The sequence below is a fragment of the Dermochelys coriacea genome, chromosome 6, assembly GCF_009764565.3.
Source record: "Dermochelys coriacea isolate rDerCor1 chromosome 6, rDerCor1.pri.v4, whole genome shotgun sequence".
In the NCBI taxonomy this organism is placed as follows: Eukaryota; Metazoa; Chordata; order Testudines; family Dermochelyidae; genus Dermochelys; species Dermochelys coriacea.
Window position 1 is genome coordinate 42,142,899 of NC_050073.1, and position 16,205 is coordinate 42,159,103.

General features: G+C 41.0%; 1 protein-coding gene across 11 annotated transcripts in view; it reads right to left on the minus strand.

The window, feature by feature from the left end:
• The window catches only part of NELL1 (neural EGFL like 1), a 411,949-nt gene that overhangs the window by 95,095 nt on the left and 300,649 nt on the right, over positions 1 to 16,205 (minus strand). For all 11 annotated transcript variants that reach the window (XM_038406763.2, XM_038406768.2, XM_038406766.2 and 8 more), the window contains one exon: positions 1,373 to 1,468. In XM_038406763.2, coding sequence (XP_038262691.1) covers positions 1,373 to 1,468 — 96 coding nt within the window. The remainder of the gene's footprint in view (positions 1 to 1,372; positions 1,469 to 16,205) is intronic.

Genomic DNA, 16,205 nt, shown 5'->3' on the forward strand with positions numbered 1-16,205 from the left:
TGTAGGAGCATTTATGCTACCTCTAAACCCACAGGGAACTGAAGGAATCCCCAGGTTGGGGGATGATGCCAGTCTCTGCTCCCTATGTGCCATCTGAGCAGCCCAAAGAGAACAGAATGGGGCATAGAATCTGTCCCAAATGATCTCTTACACATTTTAAAACATTTACTTATCTAAATCGATGTACGCATCTTATCAGTCTCTGGATTATTGCTTCTTTCTACTTCTCTTTTCCCTTATAATAAACATCTATTTAGCGAGAGAGGTTCATGTACAATCATCTTTATTCTGCAGATAGGTTCTTTAGTTTCCATAATAAACATCTGGAACCAGATTGTGCAAATTACACTAAACCACCCTGGGAAGGGTAGTGAGGAATCATAGAGGCCCTACGGGTTCTGCTGGGGTTTTTACACCAGCATGCACATTCCCTCGGCAGGATGCAAATTTGGACAGTTCTGGCTGGCACAACAGAGGCACAGCCATACTTTCTTCTCACCTCACCCTTGGTTTGGTTTGCACCCCTAAAGCCAGTAGGAGGGAACAATACCTTCAACCTCTTGAGTGCAGAAACTGCAATTGTTGGTAGCCTTTGAACGGGATGTAAAAGGAGGGGTGGAAGGCCTGTTCTGCCTTCCCTCAGCCAGAGACTGGCACAAGGGCCTGGGACAATCTAGCCCTTTCTTGGCATTTGGAGTTAGTCAATATCTGCACAGACATCAGACGCATCATATGCTTCCAAATCTCTCTCCCCGAGATGAATTTTGAGAGGAATGATGATGATAATGAAGTGCAGTAAATATTACAATGTGTACACACCAAATAGCCTGGAAAGAAAAAGACTTGGGATGGCGCTGAAGAGTGTCTGACCGGCATCACTTAGATACATTTGTACATTTTCAATTCTGTGAGTGATGATGATCTCAGTAATTTCATGTTTAAATCAAATCCCAAGAATGCAACAGGTAAACTGCCAGTGGGATTATTTAATGACAATTTAAGCAAGCAACCAAACAAACATTCCAATTTTAGATCTAATTTGTGCAACAGATTGAGAGAAAATCAGAAGGTCACCTTCAGATGACACCAGACATGACAGGTGTGGCAATTCTGGTTCATCAGGCTTCATCTCTAATAAGCACTAAGGAAGTCCACTGTAAACAGTGGCAGGCACTGCCTTGATCTTTTTATATTACCAATGTTAAATGAAACAGTGTGTTCCAGGTAGGGAAAGTCAATTACCAAATAATCAAAATGTACACACTCACTGGAGAAAGAACAACATCCAGAATCTAAAACAATGGGAAGCAACAGCTGCTCATGTAAGTAATCTTTTTCTTATTACAAAAGAATGGTTTCAAGAGAGTTTTACCTTTCTCACAATGACTCCCTGTGAATCCAGAAGGGCAGGCACACTTGTTAGGGGTCACACACGTCCCACCGTATCTGCATCCCTCTTCACAGAATGCTGAAAGAGAAAAGCAGGCTACTGTAAAACACAATTTCTACATTTATTATACATTTGAGAGGTGCCAAAGAAAGTCTGCCAAATACTGTATAACAGAAAACAGAATTCAAAATGTTAAAATCCAACCCATCTGCAAACAAAAGGAGAAATGAATCCAGGTAGCTGGTATGGAAGGCTACCTGACTGCCTTCATGGCAAACCACCCTTCCAATAAAAGATTAATATCCATCTGGTGCAAATGATAGAGGGGAAAAAATAGAGTATAACAACATTTTAATGGGCTGATCTTAGCTCAAGTGAACTCAGTAGGAGTTTTGCAATTGTGGTGCACTTAATGGTGGACACATGGTATTGGCTCCTCCTCCTTGCTTCTAGTTTATAAATTTCATTCAAAGCCTACAAAATACAGTACTTTCCTGAACTTGTTTTTCTGTTTAAGCAGTTGACATAAAGAAGTTATGTAATCACAAAAGGGAGGCTATGTGGGCCCCACAGTCAAAAACAGGAAGGGAGATGGACCATGAGACAACTTTTCTATTGAGATACGGTTTACACTATGAAAAAGCTTGAGAACCCCTGCCCTAAACTTAACTGTCCAGTAATTATGATTAAGAAAACCAATGCATCAGGCCCATTCTTATAAACAGTGCTTCTGGTTCTTCTTTTCTACCACTGTAAATAAGGAATAACTCCACGAAACTGAATGCAGTTACACCAAGAGAACAGAATCAGGCCTTCTATTCTAACACTATTCTTACTTTTTTCAATGAGAGGTCAAATGAGCCTGCTCCTGCTCCCACAGAAAGCTTTGGCAAGGATTTCACTGAGAGCAAGAATGGTCCCAGTGCGAAGCACATTCTTAAGAGCATATTTCCTGCCCCTTCCTCAACACACATTGCAGTTCTTGAGGCACTCAGTGACCTAAGCCCCACTAGCGAGTGAAGCTAAAATTAATATTTAAACAGAACTCAGCATCTGTGTTAATAACAGAATCACAAAGTGCATCAGCAAGCTAAAATCACAGATGGAGGGTTGGCAACGAGATGTTACAAACAATAGGAAAAGACTTAAAAAGAGTTACATAACAGATGAGGTGTTTTAGATTTTTTTTGTGAGGGGGGGGCAAAGTACTGACAAGAATAACAAGATGAAATAAAATACCAAACATCAGGAAAATGCATCTTGCAATTTGTAACTGCTTGAAGGTGAGAGAAGCAAATCATATCTCCTTTGCTATAATCTGTCACTCTATCAATATACCTTGTACCACTGCATTCTGTTTTGGTGAAGATGTATGGGAAGGGGAATCCTAAAATATTGTAGAAAAATGGTAATGGAAGAACGCAAGGAATTCTAAGAATGGGGGAACCACTTGCCCAATAATATCTGCTATTTCCTGCTGCACATATTCCATATATTAGTCATTTGGAAGTTTATCTACTCCAGTTTCATCTCAGTCTTAATCTTTATTGCTTGAAAGTGATAGCTAAGAAGGGACCTTGCGTAAGGAACATTAAAATTCTATATGGCATGAAGATAATTAGTATTTGCAGCAAAGCAGTTATAAAAAGCAAAAGTCATACAGAAAAGAAAAAAACAGATTGTTGTTTGTCAATCAGTTTCATCATCTAAAAGTAAACAGTCTATCAACAGCATATACTATACTATTTCATTAAAGTGACAGATCATTCAAATAAATAGGAGAGACACGAGGAGGAGAAGAGAGACAGAGGTTTATTGCTCATAACATGTAATACACATAAATAAGACTTATTAGAGCCAATGGGATATACACATATGTAGTGAAGGTAGACTACAACCTCAATTAGGAAGGATTGTCTCTTGTGTTTCCTTACTGCTATAATTGATTCTGTGATATGACATGTTTGTTTCTTAGAATGAAGCTTATTTCTAGATCTGTATATAACTTTCTTGCTATTCTTCAAGCTAACCAAAGAATGCTCCTCCTGGAAGTGGTTTATGAACAGGGTTGCCATTTTTGAGGCTTTGGCCACTGGGACAAGACCCATGCCTCACAGTACTGAGGAGCTTACAGCAAAATGTGATGACATTGCTGTGACACAGAGGCCCACTGGTACCAGCTGGCAAAGAATTCACTGCTCTGTAACTGTCCTATCAGGCCTGACAAACTCATTGCATCTAGCACACTGCTTTCATAATAATTATCTATTAAGAATGTCATGTGAGATCTTAAATGAAAGCCAGAATCACACAGATCCTCAATCATTGTGTAATGTCTGTATTGTTGATACTGAAGACAAATATATGTACTAAACATATGTTCTAAAATCTAAATCAAGGCAGGGTTGACAAACAGATTTTGAGTAAGAAAAAGGAAGTTGGTTCACTTGTCTTGCTATCCGTTATATAAATTAAGCACTGCAAGCCAATACAATGTAAGCCAAATCTGCATACGGAGTAAGCAAGAGGATTGAAAAATAATGGAGATTGAACTACAGTGGGTTGTCCTGTCTCTGGGAGAAAAAATGAACTTTGAAGAATATAAATAGAATGCAAGGAGACATTTTGTTCTTTCATTCCATGAAAAAAATGTCTTGAAAAAGGAGGGGGTATTCATGAACGCTTGGATCCTGAATTGACTGAAAACCTGTTAGCTCTCCAAAAGAATGAATCCTTCGGGGGAAATCTACTCTATTAAATAGGAAAGATAACCTTTGATAAGTGTAGATCCAGGTTTGCATTTTATTTTATATATAGCCATTTCGGTTTCCATTATTCACTCTCTCTTAAACTTTGCCTTTGATAATAAACTTACTTTGTTCAGTGTTGGTGTAGCTGCATTGACCCCAAGGTATGAGAGAGACAAGGTAGGTGAGGTGATATACTTTATTGGCCCAACTTCTGATGGTGAAACATACAAGAACTACACACAGATCAAAAGTTGATCTGAAGAAGAGCTCCATGTAGCTTGAAAGTTTGTGTCTTTCACCAACATAAGTTGGCCTAATAAAAGATATTACCTCATCTATTGTCTATAATAATTCATTGTCTATAATAAACTTATGACTATTTTTACTATACATGTATTTCCATCCTGTATTGTTATATTGGAGCTGAACGTCAGTTGAAACAAACAAGCTCTTGTATGCACTGTTCCTTTTGGGGACAGCTTACCTGGTAATTTCTGTGAGTGTCCAGTGGTTAAAGGCTGGACACATTAGGGAACACTCTGAGGACTTGGGGGTTGGTGTGTGCCTATTAACAGTTTGCCCAGAGAGGGTTGATTCCGCAGATACCAGAAAGGCAGTACTTGTGTGGCCAGAGACTGTTAGTTTGAGGCAGTTGGAACTACTACAGGCACAGTCAAGACCGCTTCATGCTAAGAACAAGTAGTGGCTAGGTAGGTACACATGGGGAGCACCACAACTGAATCAGCATTTTGCAATTTGTCACATCATCACAATCCTACATCACTGATGAGCTGCAATGTCATCACACAGTGATAATGTCAATATAGTGATGCTTTGAGTGATACATTATTCACGATCCTGTGGCGAGGAAGGAAGGCACCACAAACCCAAATGCATGGATACCTGCTTGTCACATGGGTGATCGAGGGTGGGGATATTAAGGCAGAGGAAAAGAGGCTTCAGCAACAGCTACCTGGGGCAGGGTGTTTCCTTGCCCCTCCCGGCTCGCCAAAAAGATCTCTAGAAATTCAGACCCACTGTTCTGACTAGCTTGTTTTTATTTATATCCTTTTTTGACGACGCAGTAAAAGGAAGGCCTGAGGAAAGGCACAAACTCTGCTAGTAGTAAGATCATTAATCATCTTCCAGAACTGGCTACATACCCTTTAATCCGGGTTTGCAAGGAATGGAATCATCCTGTTAACCCCTCCATCCCCCCCCCCAAAAATAATGACTATTAAAGCAGAGATGTTTGTTTGAAGGTTACTTTCTCTAACTGCTGGGAAAAGAGTCTGCAGCATTATAGATAGAGTTGGTAGCACCACCTAAAGTTAAGGTAAGTCAATACCTCTTGTTATAAGACCCTGATTTCAGTTGCTTTGCCAAACTTTAACCATTTGGGCTGAAACAACCAATGCCAGGTCTCTGCTCGAGGCTGAATTATTCTGGAATGTTTCCACTAAAGTTGTTCAGTCCTTCCTAGAACAAGATTTGAGAAAAATACATTGTTTCACCCTTGGTAAAAAGTTTGTACAACTATTTCATTGAGAAGCTCTAATAACTCTGTGCTTTGAAGCAGGGGCTTGACATTTGGAAGAAGAGTGGCCCTACTGTCAGGAATCTGAGTTTTTCTGTCCCTGTGAAAATTTGCCCAAATACTTTAAGGCCTCTGAAAAATCTCAGTTTACAGACGCCCAGGAGAGGCTTGTTAGAGTTTGGCATCTAAATTCACCAAAAATCCATCTGCATTGGGCATGCTCCATCCTGGGACCACAGGGGCGGAGCAGGACTTTGCCTGTAATTGCATTGGGCACAGGCACTGAGAGCAAGGGGACTGTCTCCTTTGTCCTTTCGATGCCGCCCCCCCCCCCCCCCAAACGTTGCAGCATAGTTAGCAACTGACTGGTGTCCCTACTTCAGGAACTGGAGTGAGGCTTCTGACACTCATATGTTATTCATTAGAAGCAAAACAGGAGCATGTTGACCATTGTATGAAAGGGAAATTCTGCCTTGATCATTATCCAAGTTGAATACGAGTTCCAAAATTCTCTCTCTTTCTCTCACCAAGAACAAAAAGGAACTGTGCTGACTTGCTGTGGAATGAGCCACTTCCTGAGCCCTACAGACAGTGGGAAGGTTGCAGAAATGCAGAGCTTTGGATCTCAAAGTATCTCACCTGATTCCCTCAACCCCAACATCAAAAAATGAGAGCTTACCTGAAAGGAATTTGGCAGCTCTTCTACTTCTATTTCCCAAGTGTAATTGAACGCTAAACTGTATTATACTATTCAGACACTAGGTGGCACTGGGTGCAAAATACCTTATTTAAAGGAACCTCAGCCATACCTGCCAGATCAGTAAAGGATCTTATGATGAACACATCTGGTGTGTATAAGCAAACTCTGTATCCAGTCCATATTTGGTACAGGAGCATGATATGGTGTCAGAAGTGGGGAAGTAGGTGAGATTCTTTGTTGCTTTGTTCATTCTCTTCTTAGTTTACTCCTGACACCATGTCATCCTTCAGATGTGACATTAACATGTGTGACGGGGTCAGGCCAGATGGATAAAGGAGAGTTGTGAAAGGCAGGTATATTAGCCACAGGATAAGCCCCAGGCAGGTATATTAGCCCCAGGATTTCCCCCAGCTCCCGCGGTAACTGAACCGGGGCTACTCCAGGTTAATTAGGACACCTCAGGCCAATCAAGGGGCCTGCCAGAACCTGTTAAGAGCCTCCCCTCCAGCCAGATAGGGACAAGTGATAGGAGCTGTGGGAGCGAGGCATGCTACTGGAGAGTTGAGTGGTGTAGACACTGATAAGCACCAGGAGGGAAACCTCACAGGTACAGAGGCAAAGGGCAGGGAAAACCCTGCCCAACAGGGCGAACAGCCCTTTCAGGCCCAGAGGTCTGAGGGAAGCGATCCCGCCAGAGGGGAGAGACTGAACTGAGTGTCTGGTCTGTTGCCCCCAGGCCTGGAGGGGCTACCAGAGACAAAGAGGCTCCCCTCCCCCTATCAAGGAGCCCGGGAGGAACTCTGCTCAGGCAAGGTGTAGACAGTAACTCTGGGGGCATGGGGAAATACTGAGGGAGAGTGGAATACCCTGGCCTGATGCTAAGCAGAAGCACGGAAGCCACTGAGGCGGAGAAGATGCTCTATCACACAGCCTACTCTTCAATGCCCCAGAGAACTTGAACTTTGACAAACCTTCAGAATGGAGAGACTGGAAACAAGATTTTGCATTGCTACACAGCTGCCCAAAGAAACTAGAGATATCTCATCTTTAACTTATGCTATGGGGAAGCCAGCAGAGCGTGGCTTAATGGTTAAATTCCTTGACTTTACTGAAGACAGTCACAAGGATGACTATGAAAGAGGTCTGGCTATGTCAGATGCATACTTTATACCCCAGAGAAATGTGGTTTATGAAGAGCATGTTTTCACTAGAGAATTCAAGAACCAGGAGAAAATGCTGAATGTTTTATAAGAGCTCTGCTTACAGTGGCTGAAAACTGTGATTCTGGGAATGCAAAACATGCAAATATCAAAGATAGGCTAGTTATTGGGTTAGCAGATAAAAACATTTCACAGCAGCTACAATTGAAGAGATTTAACTATAGCCATAACTATTCAGATAGCAAAAGTCAGAATTACTGAAACAGAACAAAAAGCAGGAGCATCTTGTAAAAACCTGAAACTAGCTTAGAAGCTATAGAACAGACAGTTAAGTATAAAAAGTCATTATCATAAAAACCCCTGACTCAAAGAGAGTTGCAAAAAGACCCAAAAACAGGAATATACATTCCATTCAGCACAACTTATTTTATCAGCCATTTAAACAAAAACAGAATCTATGTAGATTGCTTATTAACTTTTTACAGGAGTTCTGACCTCCATTCCTGCTCTGGTCCCAGCAAAAACAACACAGACAGAGAGAACCCTTTGTTTCCCCCCAACTCCAGCTTTGAAAGTATCTTGTCTCTTCAGTGGTCATTTTGGTCAGGTGCCAGCGAGGTTGTCTTAGCTTCTTAACCCTTTACAGGTGAAAGGGTTTTTCCTCTGGCCAGGAGGTATTTAAAAGGTGTTTACCCTTCCCTTTATATTTATGACATGACTACAGACCAAAAGCCTTCTCAGTCACAGCATGGCAGCCATGATGGACCTAGCGAGCAAGGTGGAAGATCTCAATGGAATATTTGGTGATACTGGACTTTTGAAAGGTGATCCAGTACACCTTAAGAGACAATGCTGAACCATAGAGTGTACATACACTTCACTGAATTCCTATTCCATTGTTTCATAAAGTAGAAACTGAGCTAAAGAGAATGGAGCAGGTTGGATAATCGAGAAAATCTTTGCGCCAATAACATAGTATGCTCCAATGTACCACTTATAATGAAAGTGGAAAAATATTAATGTGCGTCTCTCTCAAAAGACTTAACGAAACATTCGTTAGTGAAAAAAATATATTCTCCCAACACTGGATAACTTCCTCCCCAAAGTGAAAGGAGTGATCATATTCTCCAAGCTGAATACCTCAAGCGGATTCTAGCACTTTCTCTGGCTCAAGGAATTTAGCAAACTGACTACATTTATCACACTCTTTTGGAGATTTTGCTTTTGAAGGTTACCTTTTGGGAGTACCAGTTCACCTGAAATTTTCCAAAGAAAGGTAGCAGAATTTTTACCAACACAAATGGAGTTGTAGTATTCATGGACGATCTTCTGATATATGGATCTTTGATGAAAGAACAGAACAAAACCCTCCATGAAGTCCAAAGCCTAGTCAGTCAGTCTGGACTGAAGTTAAACAAGGAAAAATGCATTTTATACCTACCCCCAATCAAGATTTTAAGACAGACAAAGATGGATTCAATCCTAGCCCTGAGAAAGTAGGAGCAATTTGAGAATTGAATGCACTGATTAATGTACCAGTACTGAGACACATAATTGGGATGGTATACCTTGGTCCATACCTGTAAGAACTTTCTACAGTGTCAAAACCACTGAATGAACTGTTAAAGTCCAACACATCTTAGCTATGAGGGCCAAATCAAGAAATCACCTTCAAAAAGGTAAAAAATTATCTTAACAGCTGAAGTTCTCATTGATGTCACAATAATCAGTAGAAATTCAAGCAGCAATAGCCTAGGTGGTATATTGTTGCAACTGAATAGCTCTGAGTGGAAGACAGCTGTATTTTGATCTTGCATAGAAGCAGACAAACAATATGCACAGACTGAAGAGGAGAGTTTGACAAGCATATGTGCAGGTGAGAACTTTCATGGATATCTGTGTGGACTGGATTAATTTACACTGATAACAGACGATAAACTGTTTGTAACCCTCCTTATAAGAAAAGCACCACTGAGATGCCAACATCTATTACTAAGGTTAATGAGATTTAACCCAATTGCTAAATATGTTCCTGGGAAATATCTGATAGTTACAGATACTCTGCCAAGGATCCCAGCATCATGCTCAACTACCCATGAGCTCAATGATGACGTAAAGGCATATGTGGATACCGTAGACACATACAGACCAAAGTCAGAAAAGAGACTACTCCAGCTACAAAAAGCAACCTTGACTGACGTGCAGCTTTAGGGATTTCTAGGGGCAGCCAGCCACATATCTAAAGGATACTATGGAAGTGACAGGAGACTACTTTGTGGTGAATGGAAAATGAAATGAGTGGAATGGACTCATGTTTGGAATTATATTGTAATTGCCTTTAATCAAAATGAGAGGAGCAATCCTAAATCTCATCCACAAAGAACATACAGAAAAAAGTATCTGCATGTGAACACTGCAGAATGAACAGACTAACACAGCAATAAGAACCTTTAATAACACCACTTCTATCAGACAGTCTTGGAAGATTTATGCAAATTCAGAGGACATTATTACCTGGTCATCGTGGACTATTTTTCCAGGTATATAAAAATAATGTATTTGAAAGCCATAACATGCCACAGTGTTCTCAGAAACTGAAGTGCACCTTTGTTCACATCAGTATTCCAGAACAACGAGTGATGGACAATGTACCACAATTTACAATAGAATTTAAGTCGCTCCAACCAAAATATGATTTTGACCATATTACTAGCAGGCCACATTACCCACAATATGAATGGAAAGGGTGAGACAGCTGTTCAGACAGCCAAGAAAATCTTACAGAAAGAAGATCCATTCCTTGCTCATCTGAATTACAGATCAACACCACTAGCAGCTACTAGATATAGTCCGGCACAACTCATGATGTGAAGACAACTCAGAACTACTGTTCCAACATTGGAAATGAAGCTATCTCCAAAGTGGCAAGACATTAAGAGAGTAGCCAAATCGAATAAAAAGGCTAAGAGTGTATAAAACACTTTTACAAAAACCACCACTCAGTTAGAGAATGGTCAGTTCTAGAATCTGTGACTATGTTCATGTCAAATTGGATGGAGAAAAACAATGGACAACTCTAGCTGCTGTAAAGAAAATGAATTCAGTGCCCAGATCATATGTGATTGAGATTGACAGTGGAGAGTTCAACAGAAACCGTCAACAACTGCAGCTTGTTCCTCAGAAAAAACAATCAACAGAGTGAACTCTACAGATGGCAGATGCAGAACAAGATGACGACTCAAGAATTCCAGACCAACCACAGCCAACCACTGCAACTAACAGCCAGCCAGATGACCAAGCTGTTATGCACTTGCATCATGTAATTAGATAGCCAGTATGATTCAGAGACACTTAACAGACTGATACCTACTGAACTTCAAAGACAGCGTGATATTTAAATGGTTGAAATACAGAATTTAAAGGTGGAGATGTAACGGAATGCTAAACTGTATTGTACTGTTCAGTCATTAGGTGACAGTGTGTGTAAAATACCTGATATAAACCAGTGGTTCTCAATCTTTTTTGTACCCAAGGACCCATAAATTTAAATACACAAACTTGCGGACCTCCTAACTCCCCACTCATTTTGTTGCTCATAATTTGTTTCTTTCACGTTATTTTAATAGTTATCATTGATATTACTGTACAGAAATTACTATTATTTGAACAGATCATTAAAAAAAAACCTAGCAAATTAAAATATTGACATCTTACCTGATACTAATGTAATCCAGAGGCTTGTTTGGCAGCACACAGCTTATCCAACTGAGGAGTAATTTCAGTTAGGCAAGTGCAAAGGTAAACTTCAACATTCATTCTTGAATGGTGTTTGTTTTTAATGCTGGTGAGGACTGAGAATCCATTTTCACAAAGGTAGGTGGTAGCAAAGAGAAGGATGACTTGCAGAGCACAGTTAGCCAGTTTGGGAAATTCACCAGACACACGCAACCAGGACGCAGCAACAGGCATGGTTTCATGGGCACATTTCATATCAGTGTTGTTTTTCAGGTCAATAAATTCATCCTCCTCTTTAGGAATCATTTCAAGCAATTCCACATAAGTAGATAAAAAGGGATTAGTAATCCACATCATTTCAGGATTGCTTACCATGTCCCTGAAGTACGTTCTGAACTGGTAAAGAAGGGAATCCATGTGTTCTGTCATAATAGCACAAAACCGGGCAGTTGGCCTTGACTTCATCAAAGTTCAGAAATTCTTGATACATGCTCATGTTTCCTCTGTGCACTCATTTCTGCTGTAGATCCAGTTTTTCAATGAACGCAGTCACTTTGTTTGACAGTGTGACAAAAAATTGAAAGGCGCCCTCACATGCTAATAATAAGCTGACTCAGGTGATCAAAGATATCCACAAGATAAGCACCCCGAGCAAGCCAGTTTTTCTCTGAGAATCTATCTGCTGGTTTGTGTTTTCTCTTCCAAAAATACCTTCAGAGCCTCACAAAGCTCTAAAACAGGATTCAAAACCTTTCCCTGGAAAGCCATCTGCCTCAGTGAGACAGTTGTGATGCAATTCACCCATTTCTGCACACATTGCTGAAAAAATGTGTGCATTTAATGGGTGTGCATTGATAAAGTTAACAATTTTTATTGTTTCGTCAAGTACATCTTTCAGGTCATCTGGCATCTCTTCCATGACTAGGTTCTCCCTGTGAAGCATGCAATGAGTTACTTTTGTGAATAGTTCAACATCTGTAATTTTTTTGCAATCACATTATGCCTCCCTGTCATTGCAAAAATACCGTCTGTGCACACCATAACACTGCCCCCAGTCTAGATTATTGCTCGTCATGAAATTATTCAGGCACTTAAAACTCTCATCACTTGTTTTTGTCAGTAGCGATCTGCAAAACAGCAGTTCTTCTTCTATTTTCCCATCACAAATGTATCACATAAACCAAACACTGAACCTCACCTGACTCATCCAAAGATTTGTCCAGTCATAAGCTGTATTTCCCGCTTGCTTGAATCCTGTGTAACAACTGGTCTTTCATGTCAGCTGCAACATCTGTAATTCACCTTTTAATGGTGTTGTTTCATACTGGAGCATTCTTCAATTTATTAGCATCTTCGTTCCTAGACACGTTTTCCAACTGCAGGGTGCAAGCACTGATGCCAGGCAGCTCGGGCCAGCCCCACACAGTGGGGTTCAGAGAGAGAGAGAGAGAGAGAGAGAGAGAGAGAGAGAGAGAAAGACCGACCACCATCTCCAGCCTGACTCACCTCAGAGGGCCATCCTGCCTGTTTGGGTTGTGCTGGTGGGGGGAGGGAGAGCGCAATCCAAAATTGCAGCGTCACTGCAAAGAGAGCTCTCCCTCTGCCATCAGAAAGGGTTGCCTCACAGCCATTGACTCCACAAGCAGGCAGCAGCTAGCCAAAGAGACAAACCCCTGCTCTGCCCTACTACATCAACTTCTGTACCCGGAAAGATAATGGAGCAATAATTAAGCAATCAATTTGCAAACATCTAGAAGATATTAAGGTGATAAGTAACAGTCAGCATGGATTTGTAAAGAACAAATTGTCTCAGCCCAGCCCGATAACTTTCTTTGACAGTCATCAATTATTTAGATAATGGAATGGAGAATACACTTATAAAGTTTGCGGATGATACAGATTGGGAGGGGTTGTGAGTGCTTTGGAAGATAGAATTAAAACTCAAAATGATCTGGACAAACTGGAGAAATGGTCTGAAGTAAATAGGATGAAATTCAATAAGGACAAAATGCAAAGCACTCCACTTAGGAAGAAACAATCAGATGCACACATACAAAGTGGGAAATGACTCCCTAGGAAGGAGTACTGCGGAAAGGGATCTGGGGATCATAGTGGACCACAAGCTAAAGATGAGTCAACAGTGTAATGCTGTTGCAAAAAAGAACATCCTTCTGGGCTGTATTAGCAGGAGTGCTGTAAGCAAGACAGAAGTAATTCTTCTGCGCTACCCCGCACTGATTGGGCCTCAGCTGGAGTATTGTGTCCAGTTCTGGGCGCCACACCTCAGGAAAGAGGTGAACAAATTGGAGAAAGTCCAGAGGAGAGCAACAAAAATGATTAAAGGTCTAGAAAACATGACCTATGAGAGAAGATTGAAAAAAATTGGGTTTGTTTAGTCTGGAAAAGAGAAGACAGAGAGGACATGACAGTTTCAAATACATAAAAGGTTGTAACAAGGAGGAGGGAGGAAAAACGTTCTTCTTACCCTCTGAGGATAGGACAAGAATCCTTAATTGGCTTAAATTGCAGCAAGGGCTGTTTAGGTTGGACATTAGGAAAAACTTCCTAACTGTCACGGTGGTTAAGCACCGGAATAAATTGCCTAGGGAAATCGTGGAATCTCCATCATCGGAGATTTTTAATAACAAATTAGACAAACACTGGTCAGGGATGGTCTAAATAATACTTAGTCCTGCCACGAGTGCAGGGGACTGGACTAGATGACCTCTCGAGATCCCTTCCAGTCCTATGATTCTATGATCAGCACTTGAGGGAACAGGGACAAATGGAAGGCAGAAATGGTGGTGGGAGCATGTGACCTCTGGTTGCTTGAATGTTCATGGACCCTTTCAATTATACTGGTAGACTCCAAATAATCCGCAGACCACAGGTTGAGAACCATTGATTTAAACAAACCTCTGCCATATCTGGAAGAGCATTAAAGAGTCTTATGATGAACACATCTGGTGTGTTCAAGCTCTGTATCCAGTCCATGCATGGTACCAAAGCATGATACCCAGTGCCTAGTAATAGTCCTGAAAAGGTTGCTTGTGAGTAATATCTGCATAATCTCTGTGCCAAAACCAAGACTGAAGCCTGATTGGCAGGATAAACCCTTAAATTGTCATATGATAGGAGATATTGCTGAAGTCAGCTAGCTTCCACATTATCTGTGGCCATTCCCAGGAAGAAGAGTTTAGAGACAGGACTGGCTGTTGGCATCAAGTGAAAGTTTATTCAGCACACATTAGACTATTGCAGTGTTAGGGTTGCTGAGAGTACAACCCCTCTGAGGGCTCCACAGTGCTTTACATGCACAGCCCTTAGTGGAGAGCACCAGAAGATACTGCAGAATTTCTATCAAAATTCCTGGACACTCAGAAGTTGCATACAGCCCTACAGGATTCAGATTTCCCCTTGTGCAGTCAGCCATGGCTTTACCTCCTCCCTTTTGGGGCATTGTATGCTCCCAAAAGGATAGAGAGCAGAGAGCCAGGCAGTGGCTGTGGTCACCTGTGGTCCTGTGAGCACAAAACTGGAATTCTATCTGTCTTATGCTCTCCCATAAGGGGCAGACAATGTCTGAGGGAGGAATTGATGATTTCTGTGAGGAGTGGGCTCAGCTATCCCTCACTGGCTTTTGCTGATCACGAGGAGCCTGAATCCAGTTTAAATGTGCTGACATGAGCTTCCTTGTGCTTTCAAGTACCTTTATTGAGGTACCAACCCAAACCCAGTCAGGGAAAGTGGGATGGTTCGGCCTTTAGGTCCCAACTCTTTTTTCACAGAGCTGTAGTAGTTGTCTAGATGATGCTCTGTCTTTGCTACAAAGTAGCACAAAACCATAACTCTTCACAGTACCAGGAATTGCAGACTGGAACTCTGGCATGACTTACCTATGATACACTGGATGCCTCATACTCCCAAATGTAATGCAATCATCACCATAAAGGGAATCTACTAATTCAAATGTCATGTCCCAATAAAGAATATTCAATCAACAGTAGATGTTTCTATGAGTTTGAAGAACAATGCCCACTAGACTATGAAGAAATACACTCTCTCTCAAAGTCAAATTGTGTGCAGTTCTTCTTTTGACATGACTGATTAATGATATATCAAGGGTAATTTGTTCTCTTTTTATATACTTGTGCCTCTGACATAGTATAATGCACCTTCTCTTTTTCTGCCTGTATTACTGAACACTTTACCTTATTCATGGTTATACAATCTTCAATATGTCCCCTTCTCCTTCAACCTATCTTCCCTTTACTTTACAAAAGAATGAATGAACTCTCTCAATTTATCTTCCATTCTTTGGGAGCCAAATATTTGGAGAGAGACATCTGACTGGAATTATCCAAGTGGATGGATCGCTCCCCTACCAATGTCACATAAAGAAAGCAGCACCAGCAAACATCAAACAGCATCTTCTGTAAGAGAAAATCCATCTCCAGAAGAGCTTTAAAAGCATCTGTACAATTAGTTCACTAGGCAGCTGATCTCTTTAATCTGGCAGCACACAGATCTAGAAGTGGGCCAAAAGTAAGTATGTTTAGCTGAGAGTATTCCTGACTGTTTTTACCCTGATTTATGTATGTAGGTATTTATATATTTTTGTAGGGGAAATATTTAGGATGTTGAAATAGGTTCCATTAGCAGCAAAAGGAGCAGCAGAACAGAAAAAGAAGATGTATTTCAGCCTGCTCAGAGTTAGCAAATAATGCAGCAGTGCTTCAAAACAAATCACAGCGGAAGCAGCTGTTAATCAAAGCAAGAAAACAGAAATTTGCCAAATGGAATAATTTATATACACTTGTATGAATAAAAAGAATATCCATCATTACATTGGCTAAGATTTACTAGGGATGTCAGCTCTCATGCTTCAGGACATAAGTCACCTACTAATTTGCCCCCATAGGCATGTTGCTGT